At 39.0% G+C, this 20,839-nt stretch overlaps 2 protein-coding genes across 4 annotated transcripts in view; both read left to right on the top strand.

The window, feature by feature from the left end:
- PGAP1 (post-GPI attachment to proteins inositol deacylase 1) overlaps positions 1-14,410 on the top strand; it is a 35,076-nt gene extending 20,666 nt beyond the window's left edge. For both annotated transcript variants that reach the window (XM_033064694.1, XM_033064695.1), the window contains 8 exons: positions 820-913; positions 1,550-1,640; positions 1,855-2,052; positions 2,276-2,408; positions 2,816-2,866; positions 5,115-5,338; positions 5,696-5,800; positions 6,643-14,410. In XM_033064694.1, coding sequence (XP_032920585.1) covers positions 820-913; positions 1,550-1,640; positions 1,855-2,052; positions 2,276-2,408; positions 2,816-2,866; positions 5,115-5,338; positions 5,696-5,800; positions 6,643-6,781 — 1,035 coding nt within the window. In that variant the 3' untranslated portion in view covers positions 6,782-14,410. The remainder of the gene's footprint in view (positions 1-819; positions 914-1,549; positions 1,641-1,854; positions 2,053-2,275; positions 2,409-2,815; positions 2,867-5,114; positions 5,339-5,695; positions 5,801-6,642) is intronic.
- Positions 14,411-16,518: 2,108 nt separating this feature from the next.
- On the top strand, positions 16,519-20,753 carry C7H2orf66 (chromosome 7 C2orf66 homolog). 2 transcript variants are annotated; one of them, XM_033064023.1, is made up of 4 exons: positions 16,519-17,796; positions 18,302-18,444; positions 19,305-19,505; positions 20,505-20,753. In XM_033064023.1, exons 2-3 carry the CDS (start codon positions 18,322-18,324, stop codon positions 19,485-19,487), a joined length of 306 nt encoding a protein of 101 aa, XP_032919914.1. In that variant the 5' UTR covers positions 16,519-17,796; positions 18,302-18,321; the 3' UTR covers positions 19,488-19,505; positions 20,505-20,753. The 2 variants fall into 2 exon arrangements, with proteins under 2 accessions (XP_032919914.1, XP_032919915.1); XM_033064024.1 differs by having other exon boundaries at positions 18,260-18,444.
- The last annotated feature ends 86 nt before the right edge of the window (positions 20,754-20,839 follow it).

Genomic DNA, 20,839 nt, shown 5'->3' with positions numbered 1-20,839 from the left:
TGAACTCAATATCTGTAGGTCACTTTAACTTTCTTGCCTGATGAGTCAGTGGTGTTAAACTTTAAAATACATTTGGCATCAATTAAGTTGGGGGAAAAAGTCTAAGTAGGTCCATATGCTCCTTTTCAACAAATCTTCTTTGGTTATCTATAAAGAATACATTTTGACATGGGGATCAGTAAAAATAGACTGGCCATCTGCAGTTCTCTGAATCTAAAGAGTAATTAATTTGCAAGCACCTATGTGTAGTGCTGGAATAGAACTGGCAAGATTCTCTACGTGAGTGTTGCATTTAGAGCAAAGATTTTTCATTTTGTTGTTATTTTACGAGCATTTATAGGCTATTGGTAAATAAATCTTGACTTTGGGAGAGTGGAAACCAATTAATGCACGCATATAATTGCTTCCAAAAGTTTTTTGCCTAAAGGCATATATAACTATATGCAGATTTTGCTTGGAAAGTGGCCTTTAAATTGCTTTAAACTTACTTTACTGAAATGTGATTTTTTCATACTTGTCTTGACTGGGGAAAAAAAACCCATTCATTTTGGGGAAAAAAAACCCATTCATTTCTAATGTGATCATTTATCCAAACCTGTTCTATTAGCTGCTTATAAGAGATTCTAGTATTTCCCATCTATAACATTAAGTGCTATTGGAGATCAGCAAATATGCATTAAAATGAGAAACTGGATCTTTTAAGAAAGATTTTTCTAATCTCATTATCATTCTGGCTTCATGATAATATTTGTGTATGTGTTTTGCAAATGCAATTTTTATAGGTAGAAATGAAGTTATCCCTTTATCCTTGTCTTTCAGATAGTGAGGTTCCATGCTGGTGCTTTTCCAGTCTATATTGTTTCTAATATTCTTCTTACTTATGGAGGACAACTGAGCACACTGAGATCAACAGGTAGCTTTCTAAAAATCTGCATATTTTTCTCTGTCACAAGTGTTTTTAGAGAAATTGCTTATTGAATTTACTGATGACAGACTAGCTAGAGGTGAAATTTTTAAGCTAAATATCAGACAGCTTATGGAAATACTTGAATCTGTGCTCTTCATTTTCATTTTTCCTTGGCTGGTAGTCCTTCAAGGTTGTATTGTAGCAAAATATTTCCTTATTATTTTAAATTGCAGTTCCTTCTCTGTGAAATATTGGTGTTGCACAGTAGTTTAGGATTACCAGAAGTCTATTTAAAGATGCATGTAAAAGTTTTAAATACATTGTTAATGTGCAGAAAACACTATTTCTTGCAGGAAGATGAGATTTGCATGACAGCTTTGAGTCATGTCTTCAGACAAAATGCATTTTTATTAAAATAGGGGGTTTGTAACAAACTCTGTGTCTCTAGAAGCTCATGTGCCATATTACCTTAATGTGGAGAAGGGTGGTGAAGTGTGCAGCCTTGCAGTACTTTTACAAGACATGGTTATCTTGTTTTCAAGTCAACTCACCATTGCCTGAATTTATATTTTGTTGTGAGTGATCTTGGTTAAAGTGCATGACATGACAGTAACTAGAGATGCTCTCTGCTCTTGATTCTAGGCCAGTGTTCAGACTTCTCCCTTGAACTAGTTAGGACAGCAAAGCCCTACAAAGTGGAACCTCTTATAAGCATTGTTGTGTTTCTGCAGGGGTGAGTTTGCGTCATTTATTTGTTTAAAGCAGTTTCCAAAAGAGAAGTTTCAGTAAAACTGTTGCTGGGGAGGAATATTATTTTATCTGTAGTCACTGTAAACACCTGACTGTTATTTTGCTTAAAAGACTGTAATAGAAGGAATGGTTGATAGATATCTAACTGTAAGAGCAATTGGAAGTGATAAATAATACTGCTTTCATGTTTTTGGCAGGTTTAACTGGTTTAGAGAGATATGGGAATCACTGTCACTACCAGAGGTGGATGCTGCTGTACTGAGTAGTCAGGATGCATGGTTCCCCCTTGTGTCCCTGATTCTATTTCTTTTTGGGACAGGCATTGCCTACTGGAGTGGAGTATTTTTCTCTACATCTCTGAGACTCTTCTCTTCACTATGGTTAACTCTGATTAGGTAAAACAACGTGATGCTATATAATTATGCTCTTGTAGATGACTTTGACCCTGACAATTGGGTTTTTTTCTTTGTTTGCTTCTGTGTGAATGCTTGGGCAAGATTGAATTCTGGGCAGATTGAATTTATACGTGATTTTAGACATCTGGGTTTGAAAGCAAGCAGAAATTGATGTTTGGGAAGAAGTATAACAGGAATTTTGTTTCTGTATTCTGTTTTTTAGACCTACTGAACTTCAAAAAGATAAGTTGATTACACCCAGAAGACTCTGTGGGATGATACCTCTTGCTTTGGTTAGCTGGACCACTTGTGGTGCATTTGCTGTACTCATTATTTATCTTCAGTACTTGTTCAAGGTACTGAAAGGCTAAACATTCTGTATTTGTAACTGAATTGAACATTTCTGATGCTTTGAATTAATGCCAGGTTAAAAGCAAAAATCCAAATTACCCTTTTTCATACATAAAATAAATATTATTATTCTCATACTTGAAACAGTATTTCTAATTTATCAGTGTCATACTCTTGTAATTTGTGGAATTTTTCTTCTTCTTTTGTTAATGCTTCTTACAAAGAAATGTGTGGTCCCATGTGCACACTACAACAATGCAGATAATTGAAAATTTTGACTTCTAGCTAGGCAATATTATAAAAACAGAGACTAATAGCTTCCTTGAAGAGTAAGGAGTCCTCAATTTCTTTTCCTGTGCTACAGTTTTTGTGTGAAGAATCCTTACTAAACAAGCAACTACTTGTCTTACAGGTTGTAAAACTGCATGTGGCTGTAAGAGCAGAGCAAAACATGCACAACAGGGTGAGTCTGTTTCCTGCTTCTGTTCCAAACTGTGGCCAAAAATTGTCTGGGAGACTTCTGCCTTGTTACTCTCAGGTTGTGCTGCAGTGAGTGGGTAGTTGGAGTTCACTTGCTGCACGTATGATTAAAGATCAGCCAGGCCATGAGCAGCCTGCTCCATCACACATGACTGCTGTTGGAAGTTTCTGCAATGTGAACTTGTCATCTAAGAAGAAAACTGTGAATACACACAGAATAATGGGATTTGTCTAAATTTTGGTATTTGATTATGCATGGCTTATATTAAATAAAAAAAATTTCTAGGTAATAATCTATACTGCAGATAAAACTGTGTTTTTCTAGAGAGGCAGCCTGTGGAGTTTTAAGGTTTTTTTTTTTTTTTTTTTTTCAGTCCGGAGATGACAAATAGGATGTATTAGATGAGTATGGACTGAGTGCAGTAAATAGGGAGCTGTCTAAAACACAGTGAAGAAGTGTTGAGTTTCATGCAGTGTGAAGTCTATTTTCTGGGTTATTTTAGGGTATAGGATCAAAGATGTAAGCAAGTGTGGATAACAGTGTGTGATAACTACCTGCTCTTTTTTGCAAACATAGAACAAAGCATTGTGACAGGAAAAGTTGCTGAAAGTTTTCTTTGGATTTCTTTGGGTGGATTGTTCGTGTGTTTAGTTGAAAGTCCTCTCCTTTCATCTCTGTATAATTTTTTGTTTCATCTGTGGGGCTTTTTTTCTGTCGTTGGAAGTTAGTATCTGCCAACCCATTCGTTCATCTTTGCTATTTATTCCTACAGGTAATATTTTATTCCCAGTTGCGTTACTTCCTATGTGTTTCCTGTGAATGATCATCTGTGATTTTTCACCCCCATGCTTTATTACTCCTTTTATTTTGTTCTTCCCCTTCCAGGAACTTCATTTCATTGGTGTCAGGGCATCTACACTCTCCATTCTTTTCTTCCATAGTCACATAAACTATTAGTGTATGAGAAATTTCTGGTTAAATTTAGATACAGTAATTTCACGAATACAAGCCGCACCAATTTGACTAAGATTTTGCTCCTAAACCGGAAATGCGGCTAATAATCAGGAGCGGCTAATACAACCTCAGAAGTGCCTGCCAGAGTGCTGAGCCGAGCAGCTGCAAAGTCGGCATTTTGCGATTGTTACAAATGGCTACTTTGTTGCACTGCGGGTGGAGCCTGGCTCCCTGTAGGCAGCACGGGGGGCGGGGAGAGAGGCGGGAGAGCTCTCTATCCTCCTCTGCCACAGCCCAGGGGAGAGACGGGGGGGGGAACCGGCGCCGCCATTGCCGCGACCCGGGGAGGAGAGGGGGGACCCGGGCCGCCCCTACCGCGGCCCGGGGAGGGGGGGGGGAAGCCGGCGCTGCCATTGCTGCGGCCCGGGGAGGGGAGGGAAGCCCGCGCCGCCATTGCCGCGGCACGGGGAGGGGGGGGGAAGCCCGCACCGCCATTGCTGCGGCCCGGGGGGGGGGGGGGAAGCGCGCGCCGCCATTGCTGCGGCCCGGGGAGGGGGGGGAAGCGCGCACCGCCATTGCTGTGGCCCGGGGAGCCGACGGGAGCCCCGCGCAGCCATTGCCGCGGCTCGGGGAGCCGACGGGGTGCTTTGTCCCCGCCCGCCGCCGCCGCGGCAGGAGCGGGGAAACTCCGTCCCTGCCCGCCGCCGGCGCCACGGGCGCGGGAAAGCTCCGTCCCCGCCCGCCGCCGCTGCCGTAGGAGCAGGGGAAGCTCCGTCCCTGCCCGCCACCGCGGGGCAGCGCCGACCCAGGGTGACCGAGCCCAGGGGCAGCGGCGGCCGGCCCCGAGCGGCAGCACCGTGCTGGGCCACCTGGCCCCGTCAGCAGCCCCTAGCGGGCCGAGCCTGCACAGCCTTAGCTCAGCCAGTAAACCCCGCCCTGCCGCGGTTCTGTTACTAATTGCACTCGGGTCCTCGCTGCGAACGACAAAGCGGCTTATATTCGTGTGCGGCTTATCTATGGACAAAAACCGAAATATTTGCCAACACCCAGAGATGCGGCTTATAGTCAGTGCGGCTTGTATTCGTGAATTTACTGTACTTTAAAATTGAACTATTGAACTTTGCTTTTGATGGCTTTTTGAGGCATAAATTACAGATTTTCTTCCTAAATAACAGTTGGTGTGATACTGTTAGGATATTTTTCCCCTCCTCTTTCCCCAGCAGGGGGTCTTACAAGCCTGTGCATGTTTTTTGTGACTTCTGTCTTTCATTTCCAGGATTCAGGCCACTCAAAAGAAACTTCACAGAACTCCAGTACACACACAGTCAAAGCCCAGAGTTCAGTGGACAGCATTCCAGAAGCAACACAGTCTCCTTCCAACAATAAAACACTTGCTGAAGCTGTGAACAGTCTTAAGATGCACATTACAATCCTTAATTTATTCACATGGATTGTGCTGCTCAACTTGCCATCTTTAATTTATTGGCTAAAAAATCTCAGGTAAATTTAAAAAAATTAACTTGACACTAAAGTGGAAGAAAGTTACAGGAACCTTTGAAGATAATGAAACTTTATAATAATAAATGTTTGATTGTTTCTGTTATTAGTTACCATACAGTTCTAAAGACTTTTGTTAGTTATTGTTGTTTTCTCTATCCTATCTGGTCTGTATTGTGGTGTAAATAGGTGTTAAGTGAATCAGTGATGTGTTGAACAAAGTAATGTTTCAGAAAGGATTTAAAATCAGGCTGGGATGCCATATAGACTTCATATGTCTGTTTTTTTTTCATCAGCACATGGATATTATTTGGCAGCCTAGTTCAGAGGTGATGTTCTTTTTAAACCATTTCTTTGCAGGTACAATGTTAGACTTGATCCTGATCCCTGTAGATCCACAGCTGTTATCCTCGTATGCATTTTAGAAATTCTAATGAATTCAAGTACTTCAGAAGTGAAATCAAGGTACTGTAGCCCAGTCTCGAGTTTTGCTTTCCTGCTTCTTCATGAATTACCATTTGTGTGGTAAAACTTCATTTATGCTGTAATTGTTCAGCCTCTATAGAGATTCATGAACTCATATGGTTATGTCTAATAGATGAGCTAAAATGTGTGCAAAGGACCTCTAGTTCAGCTAAGAGGAAAAAATCCCTTGTATTTGCCACATGGAAATAAATTATGTGCTGTCTAAGCAATTGACTGCATAATAACTTCTTGTAATGTGACTTTTTAACTCACAATTCATTGAATTCTTTCAAGAATTCAGAATCCAAATACATTGAGCAATTATTGTCAGACAGTTACAAGGAAAAGGGAATTCAAAAGGACTGTAGTTATGTTCTTGAAGCTCCCCTTATGGGAGTAGAAATACAATGTGCTCTCTACTGGACTAACAGGTTCTGAGAACTGTGTTTTCCTGACAGAGTATTTCTTGTTGAGATATGATATTAGTCAATGCCTCATGAATGACAATAATAGCAAATGTCGTTTACCTTCTTGACCAGTCCTTGTTATCTCAAGTGACCTAAACCATTAAGTCTTCCTATGTTACAGAGAAAAAAATTCTAAATTAATATAATGTTTTTAATGACATTAAGCTTTTTGAATAATTTCTTCTGCTTATGCATCATTTTTTATTGACTATTAGACCTAGTTGTTCAGTTTTAAAGATGAACAAAGCCTTGAAATATAAATTATTTTGCAAAGAAAAATGAAATATTTTGCATACTTTCTGCATTTGCAAAGCATTTGCATACTTTCTGCATATCTGGCTACAAAATTATTTGTTTTTCTTTGTGTTCTTACAGTAAACTCTTGAAGATTGCAGCCAAAGTTCCACTCCCTTTGTCTGTTGCAATGCTGGCCTTTGGACGAATGCATTTATACAGAGTCCCACACTTTGTAACCTTTTCTCTTCTTCTACATGTGCTGTGCTGTTTTGTGTAATGTTCATTCTATATAGGAGATATATAGGACAATGCACCCTAGAAACTTAACGCTGGAGATGGGAAAAATTGCAACACAGAAATGCCTAAATTAATATGATCAGTGGTTTACATTATGTGGGAAAGAGGACAGAACTGTGAATACCTTACAAAAATTCATGGTTTTATTCATGTTGCTTAGAAAAATTTTCCTGGTGTTTATTTCATGTCTCTGAAAATGGAGTGATTTAACTGTGTGTAAGCACATGACTCATATCAGTGCAGCATCTCAATACTCTGCCTTGTAGACACTTTGGCATTTCACTGTACTGCTTTGTGAAAACAGACCTTTTTTACTCACTGTGCCATGCAGTGTCTGTGTTCTGAACCTGCATCTCTTGCAGGTCTAAAGTATGCTGGTTAAAACTCAATACATTTCAAGCACACTGTGACTATCACAAAAACCACACAGCCAAGTATACTTTGAATTATTTTATGTTACATTCAAAAGCTGCCACATTTGTGTCTAGACAAACTAGAATGTACTGCTTATATAGAACTGTTGCTTCTATCAAATCATTTGTTCAATCAGTGTGAGTTGAACATTTGTGAGATTATTGCAAGTCTTACACATTTTACTTTTTGTGAGAGTGAGAAAACAACAGTATTCTAAGTAGCTTTCTATTCAGGAAGGATACCAGCAGATTCATAAACAATTTGCTGTAATGTTGTTTTAAAACATTGTCAGTTTTCTCTGGAATTTTGAAATTAATCCTTGGACTTTGTCCACATGTAGAAGCTAGCAAACATTGAGATATGGTATGAATTAATAGTGCACTTGCTGCACTCTTTCTAAGTAGACAAGGCAGGCTTTTTTCCTATCATAAACAGAGAATCAATCACCTCCTAATAAATGCCAATACATAAAGTGAATATAGTTACAACCCTGCAAACTCCTGTCCTGCCATACAGTGCTGACTTCTGCATGTGGGCAAACTCAGTAATAGTGGAAAATACTGACCATAATTACTAGCTCTGTATAAATTTATCTTAGTGCCTAGATGCTACAGTGACTGCCATTTACAATAAAGGCTACAATAGCTATGTATAAGGAATTCTGTCCCCCTGGCATGTGTTCTGCCAACAGAAAAAAATCTCAGCAGTCCTTAGATTTAAATGATGTATTGATTCTGTGTAGAGATGAGCTTACTACTTGCTTCTGTGTTAGCTGTCTCTGCTGTGTCTGAGATATCTGTTATCTTCATCTGGAAATACTAGACCAGCTCAATCATCTTTTAGGAATACCAAGAGGAAATCTGCTGCTCACAGTGAATCAAGTATACTCTTGGTACAGTAGTACAGCCAGCTCGACCCATTAATTCCATCATATCCTAATAATCTTGCCTAAAGTGCCTCAGTTATTTCTAACGTATTGTTAGGGTCAATTCCTCTGAGCTGGCTGGAAAGACTCAATTCTCACAGTGACTTTCCAAATGAAGGACAAATGTGAAGAAAGCCACGTGTGTTTTGTGCTTATATCCAAGTCAGCAGTTCAAGTTATTAGTAAGTCATTAAAAGTGCTATAACTGAGTAAGGGTATTGTAGTTAGCCTAACCACTGTCACTGTTATCAGTAATCTGTGTGCTGGTATTCTAGTCTTAGCCTTTTTTAAAAAGAAGGTTAGATTATATATAGTGTTTGTAAATCAGAAAAGTTATTTGAATAGATTATATCTTGTTATTTTCTAATCAAATGTATGCGACAGTATATGTATATAAGAGAATTTGTGTGACTTAATATACTTGTAGCTAAATGCACCAGTTGGTTTAACTAGAAATAACTGTTCAGACATGGAAGAATAGCATTGTACTTGCAGATGGCTGTGAGTGAAAGATGGTGGCAGAACTGCATTAGGGCTGGCAAAGGGCTGTGAAATGTGCAGGGTCTGATTTCTGTGGAAGATAGTTTTCCTTGAGTTTCATGGTCCATTTGGCTTACTGCTTTATTTAACTTCTGGTTTTGTTTTGCCACCTTAACAGGTTCTTTCTACATGAATCCCTTTATTGGAACTGTTGGAAACTAAACAGACTGAATATTTACTATCTTTGATAGCTTTCAAAATGTGCCATAAAGTGAAACAGACTGATTTGTAGCAGCATAGGATAACACAAATTTTTTTTTTCATTTAATGATTTTTTTTTTAAGCTGCAGTTCTATTGATGATTGTTAACACTCTTCATAATGCAAGTTCCAATATCTTGTGTATATTCCTGCCTGATTTTCAAGTTTGAGGTAGGAATAGATATAATCCTGAGATCTCAGATAACAAGAGTTTCACATCTCCCTCAACACTATTTTCTCAGAGAGGGTTTATCTTTACTGGGGAAGGGAGGGGAAGTCTTACTCCTGTTTTGGATTTAAATGCATTGTGTACCATTTAATAGATTTAAACTGTTGTCAGGGATGTGCATCTGGAATGTGCAGTGATCATGGACTGGACAACTTCAGCTGTTTGGCAGATTAGGAGTCTAATCCCAATTAGATTTGCCATATAACCAATGGATGTTAATAGGATTAGAACTAGTCTTAGAATTCATCCCATTCTAAGAGAGGATGAATTATCCTACTTGGCATTCTGAAAAGAACTAGATTTTGTGACAGTCTGAGATTGTTTTTCAGGTAAAATGCAATGACTGTTTGTTGTTGTTGATTGTTTGTCTGTAGTTCTGCCACTGCTCAGAGTTACCATTTCAGCAGAAACATAGGATAACCTAATAGATATATATATACACACACTGTTAATTTCATATATAAGGAGATGTAAATACTGAAATATCCTTTATTATGAGTGGGCTGCATTTATAAAACAGCTTTTGGCAAATACATTATACTGTCTCTTACTACCTTTAATTACATTAAAATTCCACTTTATTCTTCAAATTTTAGATTATCTAGACTATGTGGGAGGAGATCAAGGCACAAATTTTAAGGATTTAGACCTCAGGATGCATTCAAAATAAGAACTATTTATGTGGATCTAATATAATTTTTTTTATACATTGTCAAAAGCAGAATGAGGAAACAGGGTAAGAACTTAAAATACTAAATGCCACTAACTTTTGGTAGAGCAGAATCTGTCTTTGACAGGGAGAGATTTAATGAGAAGCTTTTAGTGATAGCTTCATACCCTGAAATTACTATTGAAGTCTATAATCTTTTCTGCTTGATGTCATCAAACACATTCCTCACAGTCTCATCATGCTGCAATGACACATGTAGCTAACACTTCACAGAAAGTCTCTATGTGTCTGATAAAGAAGAATTCACATCTTCACTGCAATTACCAAATGTACCTTGGAACTGAGTTAAATAATGTTGTCCAAAGTGAATCTTTTTAGTTGTGATTTAAAAATTGATTGCAGTTGGTCACATTTCAGCATCCTGTTGAAAGAGGATTGGTTTTGGGGGGTTTTGGTTGGAGGTTTCTTTGTGTGATTTATTTCCAAGAAACCTGCAGTAACTGGAATTTAAGCTAATATTATTTCTGACATTAAGAGTTCTGCCCTGATTTTGGTTTTTAGTGAGCTAATTCATGTAACAAATCATTCCTTAATATTAATTTGGTACATTTCAAAACAAATAGTTGAACAACAACAAAACCCTAAGCAGTGCAGTAGTAAAGCACTGAAGAAGGCATAGAGACTGCTGGTTGGTCTAAGTGAATTTTTCATCTATAACCTAATTGAGCTAACTTTAAAGTCAGTGATTAATAAAATAAAATGTATTGACACCTAACCTCAAAAGCATTGCATATGTCAGTGTTTGATACATCTCATTTTCTGTGTGTTTGCCAGGAACAAGTGATGAACTCACTTGGTGTTTTTCTGAAACCTGATAAATCTGATACATCTGACAGCACAGAATAAAGTCCATTATGTAGCTACTAATAAATGTAAATATTTGAGAAACTTTCATTTGAATCAAGTTTGTTTCAATGCAGGGTTGAGTGTGTTTAAACTTTTGTTGTGTTTATACTGAGCTAAAACCAGCCCTTTACTGATCTTCAATACTCTGAGCTTTGAAAATGTTTTTGGAAGTGGTTGCATAGTCTGTACAGAATTGTGCTGCTGTTCTAAGTCACTAAGCTACTAGTAAATTGTTAGTTGTAAAGTAGACTGCATTCTTAATGCTTATTTTCTATTTAATGTTTTAATGGTGATTGTTTCTCAATTGCAGCTTTGACTTTTCACATCTCTTTTTTTTTCTGGGAGATAATCAGTGTAGCTTTTGTAAGCATTTAGCACTGTACTGTAAAATATAAAATTTTCATCACTGTTTCTTTACATACTTGTGTAACCAAAGCTACATACTGCTGTTGTATAGCCTCTAGGGAATGTGTGGCAATGAAGGACAATTCAAAATTTAACCATTTTCATTTTAAAGTACAATTTTTAGCTTTTTTTTAAGAGACAGAACTTTAAATTAGAATATTAGAATCCATAAATTCTTTGAAAATTTGAAAACCTTTTGCAAACACTATACATTTTTTATTTATGGAAGAATGTGTTCAAAGCTTTTAATCAGCTCATCTAGCCTCAATCTCAAGTAAACAGTATAGACTTTGTCTTATTAATAGACACTGCTGCTTTTAAAAATTAATTTTAAGCATTTAGAGAGAAAATTCCATAGCTCTTACTTAAGCAAATCTGCCCAGCCCTCAATTTTTCTGGTGTCTAAGCACCTAACTGCCACAAATATGTGCTTATTGCCTTGTAGGATGAAAACCTGAGCTGTAATATTTTGACTTTCGTTTTCTTAAGATTTAAGGTTTCTTTCTTCAGTCTTAAATGTAGACAGATTTTGCTGCTCATGCTGTTACAAACAAACCTTGTATGCATGGCCTCTCTACAGTTATTGGCAGGTTGTGCTCTGCAGAATGTGTGGTGTCAGAGCTGAGTTTGTCTCTAAAAACCAGGAGTGGTGAACATCATTATATTTGTTACTTGTGGTACATCATTGCAGGTCCTCCTTCCACAGGCAGCTCTCTTTGGTTTGCAGTGTCCCTGCCCTGTAGTGCCAAGCAGGATGTTCCCAGAAAAGTGGGAACTGTGACTGACCTGGGAGGAAGTACAGCAGCTGTGTCCTACAGCTCATTCTGTTTGTTGAAATACCAGCCAAGACTATTTTCCCCCTCCAAATTAAATAATTTCAGGGTATATGTAAGTATCAAATGTGCAAGTGTGTTGATGTTTGTTTTTACAAAAGGCTAAGTGCATTATGTTGGGATCAATTCAGGCTTCAGTATTTTCCACCTCTTTTACTCTGAGTTTGGAAAAGGATTTGAGACTGCAGCACCTGACAGCTGGAATACTTTGCAGAAGTCTACAGGTAGTAGACAGGACACATATAATTAGAGTGCCAGACCAAAACTGAAATGTGAAATTCCTCACTGTGACTTTAAACTTGTAGCTTTCTAGAGAAAAAAAATATATATACTGTGCCTTAAACCAGTAAATGAATACACTCTAACTGTAGCCTGTGGACTTCCATAGCCTTATGTTTGATTTTTGATGTTGACCAAAAATACTTGTGTGGATCATACTGAAACTTGATTTGGGGAAAATGCTTAAAAAATTATTTTGACCCCATTTTACACTTAGAGAAATTATGATTTATGACAAATACAGCATATTTTTTGTTTGGAATCACACCAACCAAAGTCAGAAAGCTTTAGCTGGCCTGAATTTTTCAAGCCTTTCTGTTGTGAGCAAAAGAAAAGTAAGGAAGGAAAACTAGTTGCAGTTACCTGTCTCAGCTTTGAAGTCTGTGTGTCAGATTATTTTTAAACATTTTGATCTTTATTCCTAAAAAAACCAATTCTCTTAATTGTAGTTTAAGCAAAATACTGTAAGCCATTGAATAGCAAAATCTTCACCAGTGTGAAAGGAAAACTAGACAGGGGTGGGGTTGATTGTTCAAGACTCCAGAAGTTTTGAATATTAAATTTTATTTTTAGGAAAAATATTCATATGTACATCCCTGATAATTCACATGTAGATACCCTTTTTAGGAGAAAAAAAAATTACGTATACTTCCCCTCCCCCTATATTTATTAAAGAAAACTAGAAATTGTTAAAACCTTAAAATCTTGGTTTAATATAGTAGAAGGTTCTTAGGTATATTTTATAATACAAAGAGGTCAGGAAAACCCCCCACTGGCTTTTCTTATTTGTCTCTAAAGGATTTTTTGTGTTGTTTTGAACACCTCCCCCCCCCAATTCTGACTTCCCCCCCTCCCATATTAGCACCACATAGCACTTGGAAAGCGATGCCATGTCAGAGCTTGTTGTTGTACTGTGGGTATTTAGACATGCACACAAAGGACTGCACATCAGCTGGTTACAGAGCTGCTTTGAAGCAATACACAGCCAAGTTATAAAAAACTTCCTTTCATTGAGCACCACCTTCAGTCTGGGTGCCACAGTGCTGCTGTTGCTGTGGCACAACACAGAACACACAACCTTTGTGTCTTCCCTGCTGCTTCCTTCAGTGTGCTGGCTTAGGACTTAAAAAACTCACTCCAGTCACCTCACTTTTTATTTTGTGATGATGTTTCAGCCATCCTGGCCATTGGTGATTTTTTTTTAACCACTGGAATATTCTAGTATTGAAACCATTGAGAAGGTAGAACTACCTTTAAGGCCTTTATGTGTGATGATAACTCGAGAAAAACTGTGTAACTTGATTCTCCACTGACCTTTTAATTGTTTTTTCAAGGACAAAGACAGAATAATATTGGCCAAAATACCTGGTTTGGGTGATTAGTGAGGAGGGAAGGACTTGTTGGTTGTAAAAGGGCTTAAAACTTTGAAGGAAACATGTAATTTTGGGAAAAAGCTTATCATTTCTCAAGCAATCTGTCTTAGAAGTTTTTAACTCTTCCTCTGTTTTCAGTTCTTATGTAGCTACTGTAAATCTGATGTTGTATGTGGAACTTAGTCTTAATATTTACAGGTTTTTAGAGATGTTGGCAGGGTCTTAAATGTTTGAAAAATGCTATAGCAAATTACTGTGCTTATAAAAATGTTTGTAACTAAGTTCTTATATGTATAATAAACTTTGGCAAAGTCCTTGTCTTGAGAGATGCTGAGGAAACCTTGGAGAAGAGGTATTTTCAGATAATGTTGTAATTGCTGGAAGATGGAACCTCATAGTCTTTAAAAACTGCTTTTAGATACTTTTTTGTTGGAGTTGAGGGCAGCTTGATGAGAGCTACTCTGGGATGTTCCTATTTTGTTTAGTGGTTTCCCTGCTGCAGTGTGTACTTAAATTTTTTAAATTTGTCTCTTTTTTTAACCTAATTGTGCATGACTTAAAGTACATTGTATAGCAAACCCCCTGCTAAAGAAATACTTCTGTATATTTTTGTATGGTATTCCAACGTGCTTGCATTGGTACAAATGGTTGTAATTCACAAAAAGTGCCACTTGCCAGTGCTGTCTGTGGAGTGTTGTGTTACCTGTACTGCTGATGAGTGTTGTGAGCAATGTTTGCCTTTGGTCTTGGCTCAGGTACTCATGTGGAGCAGTTTGGTGCTTTTCCTTCTGACTTGTAATATTTGGGATTCTAAGCAGAAAATAAAAGTAGTAAAGAAAAGCCTTGTGGTTGGAGCAGTGCTTTGACAGGTGCTTCTTTCACACCTCAAGTAGAATGCAGCAAAGATAGTACAGGATGAAGCTTGGTTCAGTATCTGAACTCCAGCACCTTAGGCTTCATGAATGGGAAATGCAATAACATTCAGAGTGTTTGCTGAATAATATAGTTTATCAGAGCATCATATGTATAAAACTTGTTCTCAGCTGAACTAGTATATTTTAAATTTTTACCTTTTAGAGGTGAATTGCATGGAACTGAGCAAGCAATGCTGATAGTACTGCATTTTCATCTTCATGGCAATTGAATTCAAACATACATGAACATTACTTATTGTTCCAGAAAGGTTATATAATTAGTATAGACACTTTGAAAATACTTGATTTATTGAAGATGTTTATCAAGAAAACCTGATGCCTAAATTTGAGTACATTAAAAAAGCAGCACCCTGATATCTGGTTTTGACAGCATTTGTTAATCTCAGCTACTGTCCTCAAAAATGAGGATGCATCTTAATTCAGTCAGTGTAAGTATACCAACAATATTTTATATTTGACTTTCTCTGAAGGAAAGAATTGAAATTGCTAAAAAAAGACCAGCCCACACATTAAAATGAGCACTAGGTCTAAACAGACCTTTTACCTCCAACAATTTCTCAGGTTTTAGCTCAGTAAGCAACAATACAAATATGTAAGTTTTTTTTTTTTTTTTGTTTTTCAGACAGGTCACAGAAAATATTTGCTAATTGAATCTCTTGCATATCTGCATGCTTCATTAGTCACCCAAATTGCCTGCATTCCTCCAGTAATAAAGCTTGTTTCATATTTGCAGATTACAGTAATTTCACGAATACAAGCCGCACCAATTTGACCAAAATTTTGGTGGAAACCCGGAAGTGCGGCTAATATTCCGGGGCGGCTAATCTATTAACAAAATTCTAAAAGCTGCCAACACGGAAGTGAGAGCCCGCAGCAGCCCCAAGCCAAGCTGGAGCCCGGCCGGCCCCGGCAGAGGTGGGAAAGCCTGGCAGAGGCGGGGCCAGCAGTGTGGGGGGCGGGCGGCAGAGCCTGAGCCAGCATGGCGGAGGAGCCCGGGAGAACTGGGGCTAGCAGAGCAGGGGAGCATGGCAGAAGCAGGAAGGCCGGCGGGTGGGGCTGCCTGGCAGCGGGGGAAGCCCAGCAGAATTGGGGCCAGCAGCGTGGGGGAGCCCGGCGGTGCGGGGGCCTGCAGTGCCGGCCAGGGCGAGGAAACGCGGCGGCGGTGCAGACGGGAGGGGGCGGCTGGCGAGCCTGGCAGCGGCGGCAGCAGCCCTGCCGGCGGGGCGAGCAAACGCGGCGCGGCGCGAGCGAAAGCGGCGCGGGGCGGGCGCGGGGCGGGCGCGGCGCAAGCGAAAGCGGCGCGGGGCGGGCGCGGGGCGGGCGCGGCGCGAGCGAAAGCGGCGCGAGCGAAAGCGGCGCGGGGCGGGCGCGGGGCGAGCGCGGCGTGGGGCGAGCGGCGAGCCCGGCGGCGGCGGCAGCCCTGCCAGCCGGGCGAGCGAATGCGGCAGTGGGGCGGTGCTGACGGGAGAGGGGGGCCAGCGAGCCCGGCGGCGGCGGCGGCAGCACCACCCGGCCAGCCCCGCCGAGCCGTGGCGCTGAGCTGGGCCACCCGGCCCCGTCGGCAACCATGAGCGGGCCGAGCCTGCCTGGCCCCGCCCCGAGCCAGTAAAGCCCGCTATGCCGCGATCCTGTTACTAATTGGCCAATTTGTGAAAGCTGCGCACGGATTCTCGCGACGAACGAAAGTGCGGCTAATATTCGGGGTGCGGCTTATCTATTGACAAAGACAGCAACATTGTCGAGGCACCGGGGGTGCGGCTTATAATCCGTGCGGCTTGTATTCGTGAAACTACTGTACTTTGGTATGTTTTACTAGCTGAATATACTGCATATCCCCAGTTCTTTGTAAAGAAATCAAAGGAATAAATTGAGGGGTGGGGGGAAAAGAGATAGAATAAAACTGCCAGCTCTTCTGGCCTTTTTTTGTTTGTTTGTTTTTTGGTATTTTTTGTTTGTTTGTTTGTTTTTTGGGGTTTTTTTGTTTGGTTTGGTTTGGTTTTGGTTTTGGTTTTTTTTTCCCCTCCTCCTCTTTCCAAAGATAAAGGAACTAATACCTGATCCCAAACTGTAAATCTTGCCTTTTCCCCTTTCTGTCATTTTCTCTACAGGAGTGTATTTCTACTTTTAGCTGAAATAAACATCTTACTTAGAAGATTAACAAAGACAATTCCCTTATGGTGGGACCTGCCTTTTTCAAGTTATTCTGATGCTACTGCTCTGTTTTTGATGAGTCCACTATCTGGAAGTTGAGTATTATGAAACATAATTGATGGACTTTGATGGATTTTCTTTTCTGTGTGTATGATTTTTTTTTAAATCCAAATATGCAGAATAATAAACAAACTGGATAAACTGTCTTGAATTTTTTATATGCTACTGTAGTCAAGAAAATAACACTGCTAGGATTTTCTTTACTGTGTTGCTAATGATGTTTGGATGTCCAAAACTTCACCTTCCTGGAAGGGTGGTGATAGGTTTTTATTTTGCTTTCAGAATTTAAACCAAAGAAAAATGTAAAGCTGTCAGACATAATAAATATCTATACTCTGGAGTATAGTGATGGTCAAATATTTTTAATTTTAATGTGTCTATTTAGGAATATATTTATTTTGATACTAAATTATGTATCATCTATATAGAGGAGAGAAGAGTGCAGTGAAATAATAAACAAAAAATATGAGCAGCTTTAATATGAAGAATGCTACGCACTAAGGCCAAGGTAAATTAGCAGAGTCCTCCTTGCAGCCTTTGTCTTAGTTTCTGGTGTGACAGGAGGATATTAACTGCTGATAAAATCAGGGTAGGAAAGCAGTGCTTCCATTAAAATGTTACGGCTTTGGATATTGAAGCAGACCTTACTTTTTCCTCTTTTTCCAGCATCAAGAAAGTGATCCATATCTTATTTGTTTGAAAACCATTAGTCACGATTCTAGAGATATAGCTAATTACTTTTAACTAAAAATAATATTTTTGATAAAGCTGTGCTGTTTCTCCTGGGAATTGTTTTAAACTTCCTACATGCCTACTACCAATTTTCTGCAATACAGCTTGGGAGGAATTTGTGCTGCACTGTTCAATAGCAACAGGTCTGAAGAGTATCATGGATGAAATTCTCAAGGGTCTTTATGTCATGGTTGGAAATGGAATCATTACTGTATTTTTGAACTCCTGCTAACGTCATTGACACCCACCTACAGTCTACTAGAAATATAAGTGCAGAGATCAGGTTGTTCACAGATTACGAGGAGACCAACCAAGAAGGGGCAAGCCAACGCCAAATTCCCTGGTAAGCTCTATTTTAAAGAATGTGAGAGGGAGAATTCCTTTTCTCCCTCTGAGTCAAGCTGTGAAATGGATTTCTAGTATGTTAGACCAGGCTGTATTAAATACCATTGCACTTATTATTATATGTAGTAAAATTTAATGCAGTTTTAAAAACTGAGCTCTCTGGATCTTGAGCCATATTTTTGCATTCTCCTTGGAGCACACAGAGTTCTGGTGCCATATTAGCTACTGAAAATTGCTGTATTTAAGAAATGTAAACTTACAAATGTAATATTTTGTGTTGAGTGTTTTACTGGTCTCTCAAAAGAGAGACCAGTGCCTAGAAATAGCTTTGGTATGGGAAACACTTTTTAAATGTAATTTGTTCTTCCAAGTAGCTTCATACTATGAAAACAAAGAGTCGATAGCACAGGGATGTAATCTACAGTGGGCAGACTTGATTCACCTGATTTGTGTGTTCCCAGTGACAGCTCTGTAGGATTTAAGGAGTCTGTCTGTCCTTACAGACAGTCTGTTCATCTCCAGCATGAGGAAAATGCTGCTCCTGGGTCTGTATGTAGTATTGGCTGTGAGAGGACTGGCAAAGGGTGCTCCTTCCCAACCAGAAGAGAAATGGAAGCCTCTTGATAACCCCAGAAACAGAGACCTGGTAAGGAAATGTTTCAAGAAAGAGAGTTGAAGTTCTGTGTGTTTTTTTGTTTTCCATGAAGAGACTCCTTATCATCTAAATTTAAAGGCAAGAGGATCCCATTAGATGTAATGCCAGGCACTGTGCACTTTGTATAATCAATAACCATTTCTCAGTCAAGGTGTACCTCTTAACTGAAGAGACATTCTCAGAACACAGAAGTACATAAAACTTCCTTATATCTCCATCCAGCAGCTTTCGTTTTTAAAAAATTATTTTGATTATACAGCCACTTGTTTTATGAAACAGAAGAGGAATGATTGCTATGTTTCTCTCAAATGTGTGCTCTGATTGCATGTTGTTTCATCTCAGCTACAAAAATACCACTCAGAGAACATTTGCACAATCTTAAAAAGAATTTGTGAAGGAAAAGAATTGGTTTCCTGTCATTTTTCCTCAGTGTTTTAAGAAGCTTTAATTTCTCCTTTGCAGTGCTTGTAAGGGGCCAATTGTAAGTTCAAATCAATTGCCCATTTGTTGCTGACTCTTACCAAAATGTTTGCAGAACTGTCATGTTTGCTCTCAGCAGGGGTTTGGCTGTGCCTAATTTACAAGGGGTGCACACCCCCTTTATATCACACCCCTGTGGGGAGCATAAGTGAGCAGGAAGCAGTTGCTGGTCTTCTGACTTCAAATAAGATGTACAAGCCGTGGATGGAATGGGCATGTCTGAACAGGTTGCCTCCACTGTATCAGGTTATGATCAGAATAGAGGATTTCATCCCACAGAGGAACAAATATTACATCTAATTTGTGTCAGTAGAAATAATTAATCTCCATTGGTCATGCTCTATTTATTTTCACATCCTCAATATGTTCAGTTTTTCAGAACGCTCCAGGCTTACTTCTCGGGCAGGGGTCTCGATCTCAGGAAGTTCCCTGCTACTTTCACTGTGAACAATGAAGGACCAAGGCCTCTTGTGTTCTACTCAGATCCTATTGCTTCTGCATTTGCAGATTATGAAGAAAGGAAAAAATCTTTTCAGAACTATTTCAAAGGCTGAAAGATTCTGCTGATGAAGGTAAAAGAGGATGCCTTGTCCTCTAACATTGTTACGTGTAACTAAGAGAGATTCTGACTGAGGTATAAAAGCAACTTCTTTCTCAGAAAGAATTCAAAATGTAGTACCTTAACCGTTGCCTGAAGTGGGTTTTAAAACTCTTGAGGCAGAGACTTATGAGGTAATTACTACTTAGATAAAATAACACATGGTGCTTGTGCAGACCTATATAGACCATGATTTTTTGTTTACTCTTGTTTCTCCCCTCCTTCATATGGAGAAGTTTGAAAATGTACAGATAATAGAGGATGCAGGTTTTATGTAAGGAATTGAAAAGAGTAAGATTCTAAATTGTGATTAATGGTTTCTAGTGATATATTTATATTAAGAAAATTAATTTACACATAAGTTATTGCACTAACAAAGCATGCATTATCTTTTCAATTCACAGTAAATATTGTTTTCTTCTGACTTACAAACAGTTGAGAATTTCAATAAGATTTAAATCACTTTGGTGATTTACTCAGTATCTTAAAGTGCTTAAGTTCTAATCATTATTTAATTTAGGATTTCCAACTCTCTCCTGTTCTCAGTCTGCTTAACCCCTTCTCTCTTTGTAATCAAAATTGAAGCTCCATTATTCTTATTGTCATGGTCCATAATAAAGATTGCACTCAAATTTTAATGCCAAATTCTCTTTTTGCTGCGTTTTTATGTCGGAAAAAAAAAAAAAGCACCTCCACAGAATGTGTATTTTATGCATGGAAAAAAAAAATGCAAAGGGAATTCAAAAGGTACACTCTGCTATAAGTCACAGCAGCAGTGAGAAAATGACTGGTGGAAGTTCTTTGTCCTGTGTAATTCAGGATGGTCATGGTAGTTCTTTTCAGTGTTCAGAACTGTTTTGTGGGAGCAGAGGTTCAGGTTTTGTTGGCTTGGTTTGGATCATACCTTGGTTGCAAATGGCTATTTCTGTATTCTCTCACATATTTGTTTGGGTGATTTTTTTGTCTTTTTCAGGTGTTAACTTCAGAACTCCATACCAAGTGGAAACCTTCACAGCAAATGTTACTGCTTTGACTTTTAAACTGTTACTTGAAAATTCAAAATTTTATTCATTGTCACCTTTTCTGCCAATGGAATCTGGTGTCCTGCTGTAATGAGCATTATTCTGTCTATTGACAAACGTGTGCTCTTCAGCTGCTGCGGTTTGTGAGCAGAATTGTGCTTAAGTGTGAATAAATGAGGAGTGCAACAGCATGCATCTAACTACTGCCAAGTGTCTTTGTTCAAAGCCGGCAAATAAACGTTCCCTTTCAGTTTATTAGAACGAGATGTCCCAAGGTGTTCTGTGA

The sequence above is a fragment of the Catharus ustulatus genome, chromosome 7, assembly GCF_009819885.2.
Source record: "Catharus ustulatus isolate bCatUst1 chromosome 7, bCatUst1.pri.v2, whole genome shotgun sequence".
In the NCBI taxonomy this organism is placed as follows: Eukaryota; Metazoa; Chordata; class Aves; order Passeriformes; family Turdidae; genus Catharus; species Catharus ustulatus.
Note: the sequence above shows the minus strand (reverse complement) of the source record. Positions and strands in the feature narration are given on the sequence as shown.